This window comes from Leptinotarsa decemlineata, unplaced genomic scaffold (assembly GCF_025532065.1).
Source record: "Leptinotarsa decemlineata unplaced genomic scaffold, Ldec_3_MD MMD2_P_RNA_scaffold_12, whole genome shotgun sequence".
Taxonomy (NCBI): domain Eukaryota; kingdom Metazoa; phylum Arthropoda; class Insecta; order Coleoptera; family Chrysomelidae; genus Leptinotarsa; species Leptinotarsa decemlineata.
In genome coordinates this window covers 10,748,425-10,771,326 of record NW_027412526.1, presented here as the reverse complement: position 1 = coordinate 10,771,326, position 22,902 = coordinate 10,748,425, and the positions used below count along the sequence as shown (strand labels likewise).

At 37.5% G+C, this 22,902-nt stretch overlaps 1 protein-coding gene across 2 annotated transcripts in view; it reads left to right on the top strand.

Moving 5' to 3' along the window:
* Nca (neurocalcin homolog) overlaps positions 1 to 22,902 on the top strand; it is a 363,981-nt gene that overhangs the window by 322,565 nt on the left and 18,514 nt on the right. For both annotated transcript variants that reach the window (XM_074174020.1, XM_074174021.1), the window contains exon 2: positions 1,995 to 2,119. In XM_074174020.1, the coding sequence (XP_074030121.1) occupies positions 2,050 to 2,119 (70 nt within the window). In that variant the 5' untranslated portion in view covers positions 1,995 to 2,049. The remainder of the gene's footprint in view (positions 1 to 1,994; positions 2,120 to 22,902) is intronic.

The following is a 22,902-nucleotide window of genomic DNA, read 5'->3' as shown; positions in this document are numbered from 1 at the left end:
GATAACAACAACTTCTGAATATCTGATTGATGTCATTTGCATTAGTAATGAAGTAATGGTAAGAAATTTCAAGAATTTCAATCATTCACTTTTTTCTCAAGATGCTGCTAACTTACCATGGGGTGATATTGTGACTATGTAGGATATTAATTCCAAAGTAAATTTTCTCATCATGCATCATTATGCTTTTTGACAAACATGCCCCAATTTGCACTGTGAACAAAAAACATAAAGCATCCCCGTATATAACTTATAATATCAACTTGATGATGAAAATCCGTGATAGAGCTCATGTCAAATATCTTAAAGAAAAAAACAGCAGCAGCTAGACAGCTCTATGTAACTTTACGCAACTACGTCAATGACCGCAGTCAAACGTGAAAAAACAGCATACCTACATACAATTTGCTTTGAACAAAAATAAAAATAATTCAAAAATGACATGGAGAAATCTTGCAGATTGGGGTGTTACTACAAAATCATCCTCGCAAACCAATAGCCTTCCAATTGAATTACGTAGACCTGAAGAAATCAATGACTATTTTTCAAACGTGGCTGGACATTCAATAGTAAATAATGGCACTCTTTCATTCTACAATCATAATAAATTGAACGCTTCTATGAACTTTTGCCTCACCGATATATGTGATGATGATATTTTGACTGCTATCAAAGAAATACAATCTAATGCTTTAGGTATCGACAATATAAATATCAAGATTATTTCTTTAGTGATACCACACTGTATTGATAAAGTTAAACATATTTTCAATGAGTCCTTCAGACAGGGTATTTTTCCAGATGTTTGGAAGGTTGCTAATATAATTCCAATTCTGAAAAAGAATGCACCTACCACGTTCAGTGACCTACGCCCTATCAGCATTCTGCCCTCATTCTCTTAAATATTCGAGAAAAATGTTTCCCGTCAAATAAGAGCTTTTCTTGAATAAAATCGAATACTCCCGTACGAGCAGTCTGGGTTTCGCAAAAAACATGGAACGCAGACTGCCCTCTTGAAAGTAATCGACTATCTTGCGAGATTCAGAAGTCAATCAAAAGTCACCATTTCAGTACTGCTTGATCAAAGTAAAGCTTTCGATTTAGTTAATTTCGATTTACTCATCAGCAAGCTCAAGTTCATAGGATTCGATGACATTTCTCTTGGATGGATGACCAGCTATCTCACAGGCCGATCACAGAAGGGTCAAACTGGATGATTACTCATGGTCATCCCTAAAAGAAATAATCTCAGGTGTCCCGCAGGGAAGTATTTGAACAGTAGGTAAATTTTGAATATGAATAAGAAAAATGGCATTATGAAAACAGATTTAACAATGGTGAGTGGTTAATCTCTTTTTGGAATTTGGATGTTTGTCCTTATTGATTTCCAGAGACTCCAGTAGGTTCAATTTCTGTCCTTTATTTTCTATATGTAGTATGTCGTAGATAGTGTTGAAAACGTGATTGTTCTCCAGAAGATGACACACGTAGATGAAATTGGTCTTCTTCAGTTCAAAACTTCTTTCATGGTCGGAGATTCTCGTTTCGAAATTTCTTGGAAGTAATTTCTACATGATCCGCATGTTAGTTTGTAGACACCGTATCTCTTATCCTTGGCTATGTGTGACTTGTTGTTTTTTATATGTGTACCAATCTTATATGCTAAGCTGAAATGCTATTTTCTTAGTAATCTTTCTATTTTATCTGATATTAAGTTCGAATTGCTGACACCATTGTCGATTTTTGTGGAATCTTCTCCAGAATTATCCACTGTAATCACCATTGAGGTATCATCTATTGCATTACAGTTTCTCAAATTTTCTTTGAGCGTAGCTTGGAAGTTCAGAATACTGCGAATTCTAATTTTTTCGCACATAGTTCTTCGTCTATATGTTCATTTTGTTGAATAATTAAAGGCATTGCCGCTGGAGAACAAAAAATTTACTGTAAACTTATTGATATACTCGTATTATTATCATCATTGTTGTTCACAGGGAGCAGTCAGAGCATTGATTGTGGATCGAGGGTAGGCTGATCGAACTTCTAGTCATGGGAAAGCAAAATAGCAAGCTGAAGCCAGAAGTACTTGAGGATCTCAAACAAAACACTGAATTTTCAGGTGAGTGACAGGCCATAAAAATATTGTTGTTAGACCTATTACGAATTTCAGTATTAAGATCTATATAGGGTTTCATCCAACGTGATTGTTTGAATTTCAATACTCTATGTTTATTAATTACAATCAAACCATTTTTGATGGCTTGCTGTAGATTTCTATAATGAACAATATATTTTCTTTTATCATTCACATTTGGAATTAATTTGGAAATTTTCGATTGTGTACGAGGTGGTATTAATTTTTCAACTCTTGTGAATAATGAATGTCTACTTCAAACACATACCCATACGGACTATCAGAACTCACATTCATCACATCAAGGTTAAGAATTTCATTAGGTGTCAACCATGTAAATTCACTTGTTAGTAGAGGTTTTGACATGCTATGACCGTATAGATTCGTTGCATCTAAATATGTAATGAATGTGGAAGGTTTATTGGGATTATAGTTTGGTAAAAATTTATTATTTGCTATATGTTTCCTCTCACTACACTGACTAATTCCACCTCGTATACCTTTTTGAAAAAAGTGACTCATATCAATGTCAGTAATTCCAATTCAATATTCGTATACTTCAACATAGCATCCCAAGATAATCCAGGTGCAGTGTAATAATGTGCTGGATCTAAGTTATAAATCTCCAAACTTGTGGTGCGAAAGTTTTCAAAAATATCACATAATAGCAATACATCCGACTTCAAATACAAATCAGAGTATTCACCCAAATTCTGACACTCGAATAAATTCCACACATTTCTAGCCCTATCATAATCATTTTCTGTTATATGTTCACAAATGAATTTGTCATAAAACTGATTTTTCGTTGGAAATGATGGATAATTCAATTTGTTAATGTCATCAACGAAGTTATATGGAAATACACCTTTCTGCCTCATCAAATTGAATTTCTCAATTTGTGGGAAATGTTTATGCATCTCCAAACATTGATCAGAGGTCAAGTTAGCACCCAACTTCTCCAACGAATTAGTCATAAATTTATAACTATCGATAAATCTCATTTTGAGATATTTCTTCTTAACCTTACCATCTTTATCGATATAGGTGTGTGTGAAGAGATGCTTAGTGAAAGATATGTATTTCTCTTTTGTTTGTGGGATGACATCAACTTTCTCTTTATTCCTATACAATTCTTTTATGAATAAATGGCAATCATAGCCGCTTAAATTGTGGAAAATAATAAGTACAAAGTTGGGGATTTTGAAATTCAAATTACATTTGGAATGAGCGGCATGTGATCTTTTCTTTCCTGTAACATGACAGTGATCTCTTACTTTGACTTCACCATCAATAAATGGTTTATTACATATACCACAAGTTCCGGCTGCAGCAAATTGTTCCTCTTCTTCGAGGGTTAGTGCATCCATTGGTATAGGGTATCTGAGATGATTTTCATATATCTTTTTCAAATCATCTTCAATGCTACTCACAAATTTCTAAGCTGCATCTACACCCCTATATGTAAGAAATTTTGACAAATCATCATTATATGAACATTTTATCAGATAAGCGAATGAATATGGAGCATGTTTGAATGTTTTAATCGTGTATGAACTTTCTGGATTTGGCTCATTCACGTGAAACAGTTCAAGTACTGATTCAAAATCAGCATATACTACAAATGGTACCCTCATTTGTCTCCCAACATTTTGAAACATTAATTTATTTTCCGCAACCATCTGACCATATTTATTCATCTTAAAATTGGTGCTTGGTGTTGTTGTACTAACGAGATTACAATCATTCATCTTATGACGTAAAAGCAATCTCTCGCTGGAAAAATATATCAAACATCCATCACAAAAATATTTTTTGTGATCATGAGCTGATAGTTGACTAAAAACTAATCTTTAAAGATCTTTGATCCAACAATAGTGACTATTACCCGAGTCATCAGTTATAAGTAACAAATTGACATGTCTCCGGAGTCTTCTCTGTGAGTATCGCAATGGACCAATCACATCATACTTCACTTTACCCTTATCAAATTCACTCTCTAAACCGTAAACATTAATTGAAATATCATTCCTATCTTCAAATATTTCAATACTCTTATTATTAACTTTAACCGGAAAATCCATACCTGTGACATCTAAAACATTGGAAAAATGTGGATATGACGTAACTTAGGACACTCTACCATTTACAGGATATAATGCTGATATTATAGCCCAAGCAAAACAGTGTTGATCTTCGTTACGAACATTCACGACAGCTTTCCTTCATTCAATGCATTCAGGTAGCTTCACATATGAACGTCCTCCCAGTGGACTGTATTTATTAATATTGACTTCGAGAAATAGTATTTTTTCACAAGTCCAACCTAAATTACAAAAAAAAATAAATATTACTACTCAATCTCGTTGGAATTTACAAAAAAATTAATACCTGAGTCACGTTCCTGGAATTCAGTCGTTTGAGCCACAATTACATCCCGGAATCCATCAAAAACAGCATTCAAATCTGAAGATTGGTCCACTATTTTATTTTGGGAATTAAATGACTTCGTATCCCTCGAATCTTGAGTCTGAAGAATATAATTCCCAAAAACTTCCATATTCACCTTGATGCTTTTATGGACCCTGATGGCCGATTCCAGTAATTCAATGACCTTCTGCCTAATCTCATTGAAAAATGACATGTAGTCACTGAATACAATCGAACTCTCAACCCTGTACATAGCAATGCGGCAAATGAATGCGTTCGTTATAATTTGAACACGTTCAGACAATGGAACACATGCATTATTTTTATGACTCATGGTTCTTCGGTGAGAGTTCCCATGCGTCATAGGAATTGTCACATTACAGCAATTGCAAGTATACATTGGTGTTGCATTGTCCACTCTCATCCGTTTCACTGGAGGCCCTCCTTAGCAACTCTGGAGCTGATGCTGACGAAGATTATCACTACGAGTGAAAGATTTACCACAGTCACAGGAATACATTTTATATAATAGTTCTCACTAACTCACTTGATATAAACTGACATAACCAACACTCGTCTGCTTCTTGAAATACAGTCTGATCGGGCCCGTCAAGACGTCATATTCAACCCCTCCTCACAACTACATGCGCCAAGCCCACCTCCCAACTGAATGCGATAAGAGATGTCGATACGAACAGGCAGTGGTCGTTGCGCTCTCGTAGAGGGTAGACGTTAGGCAGACAGTCCTCGGCCGCCTGCGTGTTACCATCGATTGCGGGGCTAGAGCGATGCGTTACGTCACAGTCTGTATCGCATCGAAAGAGGTTGGGCAGACCGATGAATACGCATTACTCAGCCACACGTCGTGGAGTGAACATCTTGCTCTCTTACCGTTGGACGGATGCTGCTGTGACGTCACACCACTACTAACTTGGTGGGCTAACACCGATGGAACATTCATTACTTGAAGGATCTTCGAAGTATGCAGACGTATGTTTGTACATAGACAAGCACATGATGAAACCCTGTACCGTGCATTCTCACTCATACACACACACACCAATCAAATGTAATTACGTCACTATGTCACACACACACACACACACACACACACAAAAATCTCATATGAGAAAAAAAAATTCTGAACGATCCCTGCACCAGACCCTTCAAGGTCACATCGCCTTGATGTTACTAAACAACAACAAAAAAAGCAATCAATACGTCATAGTGGTGGGGGGAGGCCCAGAACCGACTGTAATCTGCTACTTCTCACCTACAGAGTAGAGCAAAAAGAGCATATGTGGCTTATGACCATGGTCGGAAGACAGTGGGACGCACATGGAGTGTTTCGCCCCGTGTGGTCACCTGGATATACACTGCAATAATAAGACCTATGTTAACGTACGGAGCCATTACATGGGGACTGAAAGTTCTACAAGGAACGGCCATCCAAAAATTATATCAAATACAGTGATTGGCTTGTTTCAACATCACAGGAGCTATAAGAACAACACCAACTGGACCTGTACGTTAAGGAGGTTGCGTTGATGGCCATGTTACTATTGCGGACGGCTGGTGTAAACCTCGAAGTAGGAATGGGTCGCGCTTACTGCGCAACCTCTGCTGCAGGTAACCAGTGATGCAATGAAACCCAGGTTTGTGTTTATTAAACCCTACAAAATACAAATAAAACAGAACACAGAGTCAGATGCTACAAATGCAATACGCATATGTACATACGGCTCAAAAACCAAAGAAGGCTCAGGATGTGGAGTGTACTCCAGATCACTAAGCCTTAGGATCAAGTTGGGAAAGGGAAAAATACCAGCGTGGTTCAAACAGAACTGGTTGGTATCTCAATCGCCACGAAAGAAATAACCAGGAAACGAATTTCTGGCAAAAACATAACAATCTGCACTGATAGTAGACAAGTCCTATTAGCGTTGAACAGACAACGTGTTACCTCAGGGCTAACACTAGAGTGCTACCAGGATTTAGCCAAAGCCCCAGTAAATAATGGCATTATCTTGAGGTGGATCAAAGGGCACGACAGAAGTAAAGGTAATGGCATTGCCGACTTTTCAGCCAAGGAAGCGGCTGAACTAAGAACTTTAGGACCCAGTGGCACCTACGGCCTGATGACTTTGACAATTGCAGAAATCAAAGGATGCAATCTTGTCAGGATCACCCTGGGCGACCCTGGGAAGCTGGCGCTGAAGAAATATCTGGCGATAACAATGAAAAATCTACGCTTAACAGTAGAATTTCATGTCTGGCCACTGTCAACTAAGGAAACACCTCCATAATATGTGGCTAGTGGACACACCTCTATGCAGGATGTGTGAACAGGAAGATGAGACTGCCAGGCATGTCCTGTGCGAGTGCCCGGAGTTATCATGTGTTCGGTGAGTCTTGGCCTACACCTGCCGATATAAAGGAAATGTCTCCCAGTGACCTGTCCACCTTCCTGGAAAGGACAGGAAGGAAGTGCTGTCGGGCTACACTCACCCTCCCTACTCTACAGATATATAACTGATTCTTTTTCGATTCCTACAGTCTCGGCAACTACACGTTTACTCAAATGGGGATCTTAACGGATAAGCTTACCTATTTTTTCGATGTTTTCATTCATTTTCGCAGTTGAAGGACATTTATCGTCATACACTCGGGTGTGGCTCAACTGAGCCAATCAGCTGGAATGTGGAGAGTGGATATCAGGCAACTTGGCGATATGCCATTTAACCTTGGAGCTCGTACGTCCTTATAAAGTTATTTTTCTCATTTATGAACCTAAAAATAACCTCCCAAAACATTTTGTCAAAATGTTAATAAGAAATGTTCTGTATTTTTAGATTTTAAAACAGATTTTTTAAAAGAGGTATTTAAGAAATCCTTAGTGGGGTGGAATCTGTGATGATAATATCCTTTCCCAACTTGTAAGTATAGAAGGATCCTTTTCCGGTAATTGAATAAATTTCACGAGCTTCGTCTTTCACATTTGTGAAATTCTTGGAACTATACCAGCCCCAGATACAGCACGACGTACATGTCCAAGTGGATTTATATTTGCCCCGTGACATCACTATTCAAGAATGATTTTATTCATATTCGTCCTCTAGAATTTCAACATAGTAGGTTTCCGTTGGGTAATTGTTGGGCGATAATCATGATATCACTGCAGTTTCATACCTTAGAGAATATTCGAATTTAATGAAATATCAACCTCTTACAATATGACCAGGTGAATTCACGTCAAAAAAAAACTATTTCTCTGACTAATACCAAGACGAACATTTGATCCGTTCTGACAAGACAATGTGTTTACCACATCGAGCAGCATTAGAGTTTGAGGTGCAAGAGTGATGGTTTTTGTTATAACTGCATTGCCATTTTCTGAATAGAAAGAAAGAAAGAAAGAAATGCTTTATTGACTACGATATGCACAATATACATGGGTAGTACGTCAATTTACAAAGAGTGTTGAAACATCCCGTGATTTATATAAACACATACTTATTCGCAGTAGACAAAGACAAAAAAATATACAATTATGTAAAGAAATAAAATATATATATAAAAAAAATATATGCGATGGGGGCATCAGCATTGATTGGATTGAATTGATATTGCCTCCTGATATTCACTAACGGAATAAAAACAGTTATCAATGAGTGCTTTTTTAATAACTGTCTTGAACGCATGCAAACCAAGACATCTTGCATTCATATCAATTTTATTGTAGAGGCTGAGATTCAATGTATTAGAATGTGATGATTTCAATCTCAACTTTAGTGGTCGCAGCTGGCAGCCACTGCGTGTTGGATAGCTGTGAAAATCAGAGTTCAGCTTGAAAATTTCTTTATTTTTATGAATTTCAATCAGAGTTTGATGTATGTAAATACAAGATAGTGCCATTATCTTATATTTGATGAAAATTTGCTTGCATGATTCATCAAAACGTGCTCCATCGATGATTCTCAGTGCTCTCTTCTGCAGTCGAAATGCTCGTATAGCCTGAGTGGAGTTACCCCACAGCAGGGTTCCATAGGATATGTGAGAGTGAAAAAGGGAGTGGTATGAGATAAGCAGTACATCAGTACTGACAATTTTTTTAAGTTTGCGTAACACAAATAGCTGACTGGACAGTTTATTGCACTATCAATGTGGCTATTCCACTTAAGACCGTCATCAAGTATTATTCCCAACAGTTTGGCAGTTGACCCATTGGTAAGATTTTTGTTAGAGGAGAATGTGATGGTTTGGGTTTCATCTTTGTTCATTTTCAGTTGATTTGTGTTAAACCAGAGTTCTGCTCTAGATTTCGTGGCTGTCATGTGTGTTTTGAGTGTAGTGAGGCTCTGATGTGAATTGAGCAGAGAAGTGTCGTCCGCAAAAGCAATACACATATCTGGCAAGAGGAAGTTAAATATGTCATTGATATATATGGTGAACAATAGTGGCCCTAAGACGGAGCCCTGTGGTACTCCGTATTGGACACTTGCTTGTTCAGAGTTACCGCCATTGACAGAAACACATTGCAGTCTATTGGATAGGTAAGATTTGAAAATGTTAAGTGGGCTTCCTCTCACGCCATAGTGTTCTAGCTTTGTTAACAGTAGCTGATGGGAAACACAGTCAAAGGCCTTGGAGAGGTCGCACAGCGTAACACCTGTTAGTTCACAGGACTCAAAACCCTCAATTATCTTTTCAACCACCCTGCTTACTGCTTGGACTGTGGAACGATTAGTACGGAAGCCAAATTGACAATCATGGATTGTGTTATGAATGAATTTAAACGAGTTTTTAAAATCATTTCAATAATTTTTCATAGAATTGGAATGATTGAAATAGGCCTATAATTGTCGGGTAGGTCTTTATCGCCTTTTTTAAATATCGGTATTACCTTAGATATTTTGAAGATATCAGGGAAGACTCCCTCCACGAAGCTCAAATTAATGAGTGCTGTCAATGGATCCACAATACTATCCCCCACTCCTTTTATGATTTTGCTATTTAGGCATAATATCCAATATACAGGTATCCAGTAGAAACATGCTATGTCAAAGTTGGATTATTCAAGTGTATCATTCTACAGGGTGTATCAACGATAGGTAGGTGGAAGATAGTTACTCCCCTATCAGAGATACAAACATGTTTCGACTAAAGATTAATGAAAGCTACGTTTCAATAATTATTGCTAATATACAGGGTGTTCTATAAATGTGTAACAGACCAAATTTTTTGTTTTTTTTTCCAATAGAATTCTCCAGATATTTTCACTCGATTGAATTGCTTGGGCAGAGCGCTTCTCAAAAATATAGGGTTGTTCTGGTTTACACGGGGTGGTTCAGAAGCTATAGTGAAAATATACATATTGAAATAAGCGTTGATGCTTTCAACAGTGAAAATCATCATTTAATTAGGTACGAGGGAAATTGCAAGATAGTTGGATATAAGTCATACTTCCGTGAACAGAATGTTGATCAAAATAAAGTTCAACCATATCGAAATGAACTCTATGAGACGGAATTTGATACCAGACTTCGGTATTGTGAAAATTTATTGACTTCATTTAGCGAAGATCGAATATTCATATTATTATTTTTATTTAGCTTGCCCTGTTTGTTTGTTTGGATCAAATTTACTAATTGAAGTTTGATCTCCTTTCTGTTAACAGATTGATCTGATAATTGGTACACTCATTTAGTTTTGATGACAATATAATTCATTCCTGAACCAATTTCAAATATATCCAATATAGCTATAGAGCAAGGCGTGTTTCCAGAACATCTGAAAGAGGACAAGATTTTTCCAGTCTACAAAACAGGGAAGAAAACAGATGTTTCAAATTATCGGCCCTTGTCAATCTTGTCCTCTATTTAGAAAATATTTGAAAAGATAATCGAAAAACGATTGATTTCATATCTAAATAGAAAAAACATTTTGTCAAAATACCAGTACGGATTTCAAGAACAACATCAACCGAGGATGCTATAGCAGATGTAACATCCATAATATATAAGGCTATAGATGAAAAGAAAGCTTGCTTTAGGTGTAGTACTTGATTTGGCAAAGGCATTTGACATCCTGAGCCATGCACTTTTGCTCAGCAAGCTGGAAAATCTGAGTGTAAGGGGTAATGTTAACAACCTTTTCCGTAGTTTCCTTGAAGATCCCAACCAAAGAGTCCAGATAAATGGCGAACTGAGTGAAAAAAAAGAAATTTATTATGTGGTGTGCCTCAGGGAACCGTCTTAGGTCCTATCTTATTCCTTGTATATCTGAATTCATTATTTTCTCAACAATCTTGTGGGAAGATAATTTCATTTGCTGATGACACTGTTATACTATATACCGCAAATAAATGAGAAGACGTTAGAAATATTGCTAAACGTGATCTGGAATCATTACCTAACTGGTTTAGAGCAAATTCACTCACAATCAACTTCGAAAAAACTAAAGTAATTACATTTGTATTCGTACGAGTCATATTTACCAGAATATATAAATACTTAGGTATTCATATCTCAGATGGAATATTCAAGTACATAACTTGAAAAATAAATTGAGAGGACTTCTATACAGGTTTCGCCAGCTCCGAAATATACTAACCCTTAACAAATTGAAAATATTATACCACGCATTTGTAGAATCTCTTCTACAATACGGTATAATTGGTTGGGGTGGTATGAATGCAACTGCACTCGATCCACTAGAAAAAATGCAGAAGGGTATTTTGAAAATTATATATAACAAAAGCTCTCGTTATCCAACAGAACAGCTCTATAAGGAATTACAAATTTTACATTTAAGGCGACTGTTTTCTAAAATGTTTTCACATTTCTCCTGAAAAATTACTTGGAAAACTTACCCCACAATCGAATAACATGAGCTCAAAACTCTGCAGCAGTGTACATACCAAAAGCAAAAAAAAAAATTGGTCAAAGATGCTTCACCTATATTGGAGCTAAACTTCTAAATCATGATCCTGTCTCAATTGAAATACTTATTAATATTGGTCTAATGATGAAACGCATTAAAAAATGGATCCTTGAACAAAGTAGACATTTCTTTTTTATTATTTTCTTCTTGTTTTCTTATTAGTCAGTGGGCTATGCTTGAAGACTGGCCTTAAACAAATCTAAAGTAAATGGAACTTCAAACGTTCCAGCCAGTCTCTATATACCTACACAGTAGGTTTAATGGACTGACACCTATCAGAAAACAACTACTCCCCTGGCTAATACCACGAAGGGCGTTGGATTATATCCGACAGGCGTCAGTGCAGGAATTTTCACAGAAAATGTCCTGCATATGCAATTGGCAATACAACTGAAAGAGTCGACCTTCAATTATGGAACGGGCACACTTGCAGACCGGTTTCGGGCTTATTAGCCACTCATCAGTGCAAGATAGTGACCATCATCGACCTGAAGTCAATGATATTCCACAATTGAAAATCGGAAATCTCTCAGAGTATTTCTTTTACTTTACTTTAGGTCGATGATGGTCACTATCTTGCACTGATGAGTGGCTAATAAGCCAGAAACCGGTCTGCAAGTGTGCCCGTTCCATAATTGAAGGTCGACTCTTTCAGTTGTATTGCCAATTGCATATGCAGGACATTTTCTGTGAAAATTCCTGCACTGACGCCTGTCGGATATAATCCAACGCCCTTCGTGGTATTAGCCAGGGGAGTAGTTGTTTTCTGATAGGTGTCAGTCCATTAAACCTACTGTGTAGGTATATAGAGACTGGCTGGAACGTTTGAAGTTCCATTTACTTTAGATTTGTTTACGGCCAGTCTTCAAGCATAGCCCACTGACTAATAAGAAAGTTTTTTTCCTTATTCAGAGGAATCGGGCAAATTACGGATATGCAGTTGGTTAGTACCTCGTCCACGAGATGGAGTGACATTTGCGATGTTCGCTCCAACTTCGGAAGAGGAATGAAATACTCTGAGAGATTTCCGATTTTCAATTGTGGAATATCATTGACTTCAGGTCGATGATGGTCACTATCTTGCACTGATGAGTGGCTAATAAGCCCGAAACCGGTCTGCAAGTGTGCCCGTTCCATAACTGAAGGTCGACTCTTTCAGTTGTATTGCCAATTGCATATGCAGGACATTTTCTGTGAAAATTCCTGCAATGACGCCTGTCGGATATATTCCAACGCCCTTCGTGGTATTAGCCAGGGGAGTAGTTGTTTTCTGATAGGTGTCAGTCCATTAAACCTACTGTGTAGGTATATAGAGACTGGCTGGAACGTTTGAAGTTCCATTTACTTTAGATTTTCTTCTTGATTAGTTTTAATTTTTCCTCTTATAAGCTTACTAGAGAATTTGGAAATTATTCATTTTCGCAATAACAGGCTGTAAACTGATGAAGTAGAAAAGTCATGATTCTCATAAAACGAAACAAAGAAAAACATTTGTTTCCTCAGATGGGTTTCATGTGAAACTGAGTGACAATCGTTTTTATTTGTACACTATACAGGGGTGCGCAAAAGTCCGGATTAAAATTAATATCTTTTTAACCAGTATTTTAGTTGATTTCACGTTGTACGCATTTTTTGACAATAAAATGAATTTTTTTTAACCCCGTAGCTGCAACCCTCCTCAACTTTTTTTTTCAAATGCAAATGTCGTGTATGGGCGCATGGAAAAGCTCGTAAAAAATGGATTCCCACCACACCCTTTTTTTGTGGTTACAACGAAATGAGAAAAAACTCTTTTGAAAAGTTACAAATATCTAACTTAGTGTTATCGTCGGGTGAATTAACGTAACAGATGCTGAAATTGGCCTCCACCCTCTACTTGGCAGGCTCCTAGGCGATGGTAAAACCCGTCTACGGAATTCCGAATGGCCTCAACCGGTATGTTATGTGATTCCACTCTAATTCTGCTTTTTAGATCTTGAATATTAGCCGGCCTATTTTGATAAACCTAATGACGTTAAGTCTGGGAATCTTGGCGGCCATTCAATTGTACCACGTCGTCCAATCCAGCGTCCTGCAAATATGTCATCGAGATATTCTCTGACATTAATACCAAAATGTGGGGGAGCGCCGTCCTGTTGAAACCAAAGTGTTTCAGTGGGGATATCTGGATCTGCTTCATTGGAAAACATAACAGCTAAAACAGGGACTAATTCAAAGCGTAAAAAGTCTAGGTAGCGTGCAGCTGTAAGGTTTCACTCAAAAAAGTATTGCCCTAATATTCTGTTGTTGATGATGCCTGCCCATACATTTACTTTTTGAGGACGCTGCGTACGAGATTCGCATATCCAGTATGGGTTTTCCTGACTCCAGAATCGATAGTTGTGCCGGTTAACTACTCCATGTAAATAAAAAGTAGTAGAGTATGTTGAGTGGAAACCCATTATTTTCGTCACATCGCCTCATTATTTCCTCACAAAATTGCGAACACCTGTCATAGTCATCTTCCAAGAGCTCTTGGACAAGACATACCCCATATGGGTGGTATTTTTCTGTTTTCAAAAACCTCCCAATCGTGGCCGGCCACTTCTGGGCAAGTCCTTCACTGTACCATGTTCTTCAAATTTGTGTAAGATCTTACTCACAGTAGCCTGGGAAATGTTATTTTCCGGATATTTTGCATTAAATAAAGTACACACCTCACTTTGACTCCGCATTGTATCCCCACATCCCAACAATCAAGACTTCGATACGCTGCCTCTCTGACAATACCATTTTTATTTAGCAAATTAAAAAAGAACACTTTGAAGGTACCCAATTAATAAACTAAACATACATATTTTCAATTTCACCCAGAAATGCCACAATTTTAAAACTGAGTCAAGACAATAGTTCCTAGCAGGGGATTCATTTTGGTACAACAAATGCAACAACCTTTTTCTCTTTTTGAGGTACACTGGTCAACAATTGCTTGGGATGGAACTAATTTTATGTGTAACTTTTTGGTAAAAAAATAAAATCCACTGAATGTTGATGTTACATTACGTTATCAGTTTTACACATAAATCAATAAAATTTGTTGTGGTGCCTGGCCCGGTTGGTCTGTTCTTGAACTTTGTAAACTTTTAGAAAGTAGGTAGGTACTGGTGATCCTTGGCAATTGTTGAGCAATGTACATCATCCCCACTTATTTGTTTTTTGCAACGTTAATTCACCCGTAGATAGCACTAAGTAGGTATTTCTAACTTTTTTGGTTTCAAAAGAGTTTTTTCTCATTTCGTATTAACCGCATGAGTAAACAAAAAATAGAGGGTATAGTCAGATTCCATTTTTACGAGCTTTTCAATGAGCCCATACACGACATAGGTTTGCATTCAAAAAAAAAGTTGGGGAGGGTTGCAGCTAAGGGGTTGAAAAAAAAATGTTTCATTTTATTGCCAAAAAATGCGTACAACGTGAAATCAACTGACGTGTTTCAGCGTTTTTTTCCTAAAATACTGGTTAAAAAGATATTAATTTCATCCCGGACTTTTGCTGCGCACCCCTGTATATAAATGTACTTAGGATACCTTTATGCTTTTCAATAATCAATGTAATGATTCTAAGAAGATTTGGCAAATAAATATTATTATTATCATTATATTCAAGATGGCCGCAGCTACAAAATGGCGGATGACATATTTTTTCAAAACTACCTCAGTATGGGTATCAAATGATAAGTAGGGCTTGATTAGTAGAATAGTAGTACACTTTGAAAAAGATGCAAATTCACGAATCTTCCAAGATTTTGTATCGTGTCGAGGACTGTGTGGCTGAAAATGATACGTTAGGTAAAAGGTTAAAAAGTAAATGAGAACATACAGAAAATACAAAAAAAAGAAGGGAATGAGCGGTGTCTCAGCAAAGCAGTTTTAAACTCGACTTTCGAGAAAAAAAATTAAATTTGAAATGAATAAAAGAAAATTACAGTACATTCATTTTCAAAAAATAACTATTATTCGGTCATCTCAAAAAGGATTTGACGACGAATGCAAAACAAGTGTGTTTTTCGGAGACCTCTAAGTACACCTGTTTTTCTATTTCACAAACCACTGTGTTGTACCTTGTTCTGAGTGCCTGTCCTTCAAAATTCAACCTATAGCCTTAAAGTTCACACCCTGTATCTACATCATATCGAGGGGTTCAACGAAAAGTATGCACCTTGCTTTTCTCATTTTTTTGTAACTTAACGCAAAAATGCTCGGACAGGTCAATTTTGCTTTTGAGGGGGACACATTTTAGATGTATTTTTCTACCTGTGTCTTCAACCCCCTAGCGAGGGTGAGTAACAACCCTAAAATATTAAATGGAAAGTGGGGTCGAGTGATATATCATCTGAAAGGGCACAAAATTCTCTTTCCAACGATACCTAATTTGTTGTATTTACTTGAATAGTTATAAAAAAAGCAAGAACATTTACTCGATATTTTTGGTGTTAATGAAAATGCGAAAAAACGGCATTTTTATCACTACTACATTCCTCAATTTCTTTCGTGCGTTTTTTGGTTCAAATAACAACAGCAGATAAGTGTACAAAAAGAATTTAGGCAAACGTTCATTGATTCAGTTCGGTTGCTTTTGAAATTATTTCAACTTTACTGTAAAAATGGTTTATTCCATTCCTGAACGAGTTGAAATTGTTAAACATAATAGTTGTGCTAGACTTACTGCTCGCCTCTTTAATAACAGTCATCCCGGGAAAAATGTGAATGATTCGTACGTTGCCAAGTTAGTCCAAAAGTTTGTCGATACCGGATCTGTCTGTAATGTGAAACACCAGCCACGGAAACCGATCAGAAATGAAGCAGTGGAAGTGGCTGTTTTGGGACATGTTGAATTGGATCATACTCAAAGTACCCGTCAGCCTCAGGTGTCTCCCGTTCGTCCATAATACGGATATTTAAAGCCTATACATTTCATCCGTACAAAATTAAATTAGTACAGGAACTCAATGAAGATGATCCTGATAGAAGGCTGCAATTTTGTGAACAACTGAGCCAGTAACTAATTGATGATCCGCACCTATCATTCAACACGTGCTTTTCCGATGAGAGTACTTTTTTTTTTAATGGAGCTGTGAATAGGCATAATTGCCGTTACTGGGATGACAGTAACCCACACTTATTCCGAGAGGTCCATACCCAGTACCCTCAAAAAATCAATGTCTGGTGTGGCATATTAGGTAGTCATATCGTAGGGCCACTTTTTATTCCTGGAAATTCAACTGGTGAGGTCTACCTGAACATGCTTGAAGATAGAATTGATCCTCTAATAACAGAAATAATTGAAAATGACCAAAATCATAATGATGATCGGCTTCATTTCCAGCAAGATGGAACACCTCCTCACTATGTTGCTCCGGTAAGAGTTTTTAGATGACCGGTTTCCTGAACGGTGGATTGGAAGGAGAGGCCCCATCGAATGGCCTGCCAGGCCATCTGATTTATTGCCTTTAGACTTTTTTCTTTGGGGACACTTGAAAAATAAATGTTTTGCTACGCAGCCCGCGTCCATAGAAGATCTTCGCCAACGAATTACAGCAGAATGCAGAAGTATAACACCTGATGCTACAGAATGTTAGGAATGGATTTGAACAAAATCTGTATTATTGTATGGAAGCAAATGGGTCACATTTTCAGCACTTGCTGACGTAGGATTCTACTAAGTCAATTACACATTTCAAAGTACTGGGTGTAGTTGTTTTTCTTCATAATACCTACATGTTTGGGTGAAATACAACAAATTAGGTATCATTGGAAAGATAATTTTGTGCCCTTTCAAATGATATATCACTCAACCCCACTTTCTATTTAAAATTTTAGGGTTGTTACTCACCCTCGTTAGGGGGTTGAAGGCATAGGTAGAAAAATACATCTAAAATATATCCCCCTCAAAAGCAAAATTGACCTGTCCGAGCATTTTTGCGTTGAGTTGCAAAAAAAGGAGAAAAGCAAGGTGCATACTTTTCGTTGGACCACTCTGTATAGTCTCCATCGACATATTCAAATTAAAGCCATTGAAATTTGCATCAAGCATGAATTCCGCCGTCCCACTCGATGAAAGCGAATTCAAATATTTGGTTATTATGCTCCAATGTCGAATCCCCGCATATCAGGGATTTGATCACGTTCATTTGAAATTCTAATGCAAGAGGTATTTTCGCCCGATTTCATGCGAACTTGACATTAAAGTCTGATCACTCTTTTTGGTGTCATTAAAATTTCAGTTCGATTCGATAATCGATGCATCGTTCGAACTGTATTAATCAGTGTTTTGCATTCTACGACTTGATCATTATGTTAGATGGAGATATAGCCATTTTGTTGTTTACATTTTCTATGTTGATTGGTTGTGTTATTATTGAATTTTTCCTCTCAAAGCAGTGCCACAGCATTTATTTTTGTAGCTTCATATCTCAATGAATATTTATTCTACTATACAGTGTGTCAATTTTAAAACTTACAATGAGCTATATCTCACGAACGAAAGCTGATATCGAAAAATGCTTGAAACCGTTTCTAGGGTAGTAAGGGGCAAATAAAGTGACATGACAGAGAACTCATCCCCGTCAACCCACTAGGCCCCACCCACCAAAACCCAAAAAGTTTAAATTGCAAACCCCTACTAGTGATACATGACTATGATTATGAAAAATGATATCCAATGGTATAAAAGAATATTTTATTAAAACAACGATAAAAATAAAATAAAAACAACAATAAAAATTAATTGGCCCTCCGGGGCGACTTCATTGATTTCAGTGGCGCATTTGCTTTTTCAGCTGCAGGAAAACCCGGAAAAACCTGCAGCATCACATCATCTGAAGATCTTGATCTAACAATGTCCTCTCTCTCATAAAACAAAATGTAGGGTGTCTTCAGAGGCTACAATAAATTCAATGCATCGCCAGAACACTTCGTGACACGACTATCGTCAAACTCAAACCAGTCCGTTTCGTCTTCGACCAAGGCGTAATAATGACCAAATTCAACGCCAGAACCACAGTGAACAATGACTGCTTGAATATTATAATAGTGGTCTGCTAGGTTGAAATGTTCATCTATTTCGAACCTTCCAAAGAGTTTCTTGCTTCCGTTAGAGGTTGAGTCTTGTTTGAAAATCATCAGTGTTATTATTAGATTGACTGGTGTCTCAGATATACTTGTTTCCTTATAACAGTCAGTTAGTTTGCCGCATGTTTGACAATACAGTCGATCATCACCTGTTGAAAATTCGATTTTCAGATGATTTAACAATAAGCTTTACACGGACTGTCATATCAGGAAAAGCTAGATGAAGTTCCAGGAATTCACATGAGTTTTTGGTACTTCTTGAACATTTACCACAAAGTAAACAAGTGAGGATTTTTTCAGCAAAAGATTTACAAACACAAGACGAGATGGGCTCTACGGAATCATTCAGTCCAGAGCGGTCAGGAGTATTGATTTTGCTATTGTTTTGCTCACGAAGAGTATTCAACAAGAACCCCAAGAATTCGGAACAATCCTCTTGTTGTCCTAACGAGTATCTAGTGGACTTCAAAGACTCCAGGAAATTGGTTGGAGGGAAAGATGATACCTTCTTACGAAACTGCAGCTGCATAAACAGGTGTTTGAGTTTGATGAATAAGTAGGAAACATTCCCGTTCTCGTTCATCATTAAAACTTCGTTTTTGAAATTCTTCGTCATGAACAACACTTGTAAAATGCTATTCATGTAGCAAGTGTTTCCTAAATCATCCAATCCAATTTTCTTCTCTAGATTTTCAGGAAAACTATCTACTGATACATAAGGAAGAACATGTTTCACAGAATCTCCATAAGAACCATTTCTCAAGCTGCGATCGATCCTTCGTAGAGGGATCGATTCGGCTCTTGCCTCATGAAGCTCTTCCACTGAAAGGGAACCAGTTCTACAAGGACTGCAACTCATATTTGGGGGGCAAGAATGACCTGAGTCCACTGACCGCACTGAAATAAAAGAAGGTGGAACAATCACTTGTGAATTAACCTTGATAGGAGACTGATGAATATCCACATATATCGGCTTGTTTCGAAGAGGTTTCAGTTCCGTACTGAAATTAGGGCAATGCATGATCTCATCAAAATTATGTGAAGGAGGAATAGTTCCAAGTACTGAAGCAGCATAGCCACGTTGAAGAGCAATACTAATTATTTCCATCAAAAAAGAGGTACAACAGTGATCTTTCGTTGCTTGGCCTATTCTCCTTCCGAGTTCATGAATGAATAACAGACACTCCGGGCCATTAACACCAAAAGTTTCTACCGCTACTGGATGAAACAGATAGTTGTTTCCAAGATTTTGGTATTTTTTTCTTTTCAATTTCTCGCCAGACAATGCTGCAGTTCCAGCAGACTTGGAACTTTCAGCTAGATGGGAAGCCGCGACCGTATCAACGCAAGTGAAGTCCCATACCACAGGTTCACCGTATTTCCATGGTATGAGAGACATACCATCTGGTCGTTTACCATCATCTTGACTGGTACCTAAGGGTTCCATAATTGCAGGAACATCCGCTGACAACATAGCTCGTTTCAATATGTCGTTCACTTGGTGATGTCGAGATGTACGCCCTGCACTTCTCATGCAACTCAAACCTTGTGTACCTTTCTCATCAACTATACTACCACAAACACAAGTATGAGAAACACAAATAGATGAACCCATCCTAAGTCCTACTGCTGTTCTGGAAGATTCATCGTCTAATAGTGTTCCAAGAGAAGCAACAGGTAAAGCATTCAGCCAAGCACCCGATTCCTTGATCATTGCTGTTTTCAGACGAGCCTTATCGTATACACTTGTAGATTTCAGAAGTTTATCAGTTATAATGTTCAGAAGAGCTCGGTCCCATACACTTTGTATTTTCTTTTTATCTGTAGGAGGAGCAATATTAGTTGCAGCATGCCAAAGTGATTCACCTTCAGAATAAAAAACGTCTTTAATATTGATGAATATTGAAGGAAGGATGGAATCGATAAGATCGGAAACACTATTGACTGATGACAGAAAAGCTGGTAAAGCTAAGGAAGAAGCCGAACGTAGCCCTAATCCGCCAAGGTTTACAGGAAGAGTTGCTTGGAGCCATGAATCATTATTGAAATGATTGTTTGTAACATATTCCGTCGTGTGGCGGAGTAAATTATCAAATTCGTCAAGCTCTAACTGACTTGACCAAGTGGGGGAACATCTGAGGGCATACATGAGTTTTGGAATTGCCAAACAATTTTTCAAAAGAAAAAATGCAACGTGTTTTGGAAGTTCATTCAATCTGGTGGTCAGCAATTTGAGTGATTCCCGTTTTTCTCGAAGATGTTCTGAAAGTGAATCTTTAGGGAGAGGAGCACCCAGAAGACTCCATTTAGACTTTTCCAAAATTCTTATGCCAGGAGCCAATTTCAAAATGGATTCGGAAATATTATTCGGAGTTGAAAGAGTAATCAACTCGAATTTTTCAAAATTTAGTTCAAGTCCAAGATTGAGCCATCGTCCAAATACCAACAATTAAATTCGGATGATAAGCTTCTAGTAAGTTCGTTGATGGTTAGACAAAAAAGAGCAGGTCCTAAGGGATCACCTTGTTGAACACCTCTCTCAGACAGAATCAGATGTTCACCAAAACTAAAATAGGAAGCTGATTTATAACACTGACTTAAGAAGGGATATAATCCTGGAAACGAATCTTTAACCTTACGAAGCATGATGTTTCTATCAATCATGTTGAAGGCATTTTTGAAGTCTACTTTCATGAAAATTTTTGAATCGGGATTTGGATGAAGATTAATATATCTACAAGCAGCATGAGCAACAGCTTCACATCCACCTGCAGTACCGAAACCAAACTGTAGTGGACGTAACATCGATCCTAGTTGGTATTTAATCCTCATACAACCAAGTTTAGCTACCAATCGATAAATAATAATTGTACACGGTGAAGCTATAATTGTGAAACTTTGGCTTAAATGGAATATTCAATGAGGTTTTTGTTGAACTAAAAATTTATTAAAAATGTCAATTAAGTAAATGTTCAAAGTGGGTTCCGTTGCTTTGTAAACAATAATACAGACTATTGTCAAAGTCTGCACGAACTTTAATATCAGCCGGCTTACTATGACTTTTTTATTTGTAATGCTACCTCCCAGTTTATTATTTCAAATGATAAGTGTCCGTCGATACTTTTTTTGTTAGATAAAAACTTAATTTGCCGTTTTTGCAAAACAAGTTGGAAAAATCTGTTTTTTGGGTTCTGTCAGAGTCAATGATTTTTGGTTTGTTTAAGACTCGAAACGTTTTGACATACGCGCGCTATTTGTGTTGTTTACAGATACTTAAAATATTCACCTCGGCGCGAAAATGGAATTAAATCGTGAACATTTTCGTGCGATTATTTTTTACAACTTTCGACGTGGATTAACTCAACAGCAACAGTGCATGGATGAACTTAATTCAATTTTTGGCAATGAAGCTCCATCAAGGACTAGTGTTTATCGATGGTATGGTGAATTCAATCGTGGTCATAGTTCATTCCAAGAGGAATTCCTTGAAGGTCGTCCAAAATCAGTTGTTGTTCCGAAAACCATTGATGCTGTGCGCGAACTGATATTGCAAGGTCGTCATGTGACCTATCGAGAGATTGAGACAACCTTAAGTATTAGTGGGACCAGCATACATTCAATATTGCATAAACATTTGACTGTCAAAAAAATTTCTTTGCGTTGAATCCCACACAATTTGTCAATCGCTCAAAAAAAGGCTCGTGTCGATTGGTCGGAGGAAATGCTCAAAAAATACGATCGCGGTGCTTCGAAATACATCTATGACATCGTGACAGGTGATGAATCGTGAATTTACGCGTATGAGCTCGAAAGTAAACAGCAGTCGATTGTATGGATGTTTCAAAAGGAGCCAAATCCAACAAAAGTTATTCGCGCACGAAGCACTTCCAAGCAAATGGTCGCCTGTTTTTTCGGAAAAACTGGACATGTCGCAACCGTATCACTAGATCATCGCAGAACAGTCAATTTTGAGTGGTATTCAATCATTTGTTTGCCGGTTGTCTTCCAAGAAATCAGGAAAACCAACCGCCGAAGACGAATCACTCTTCACCACGACAATGCGAGCTCTCACACATCGGCTCAAACAACTGCATTTCTGAGCACCCAAAACGTCGATTTGATGAGTCATTCGCCGTATAGTCCTGACTTGGCACCGAATGACTTCTTTTCATTCCCGCACGTAAAAAACTGAGAGGTCAACGTTTTTCGATACCTGAAGAAGCGGTTGGTTGCATTCAGAATGCATGTTCAAACGCATGCAAAAATGTAAGATCTTCATGGGGAATA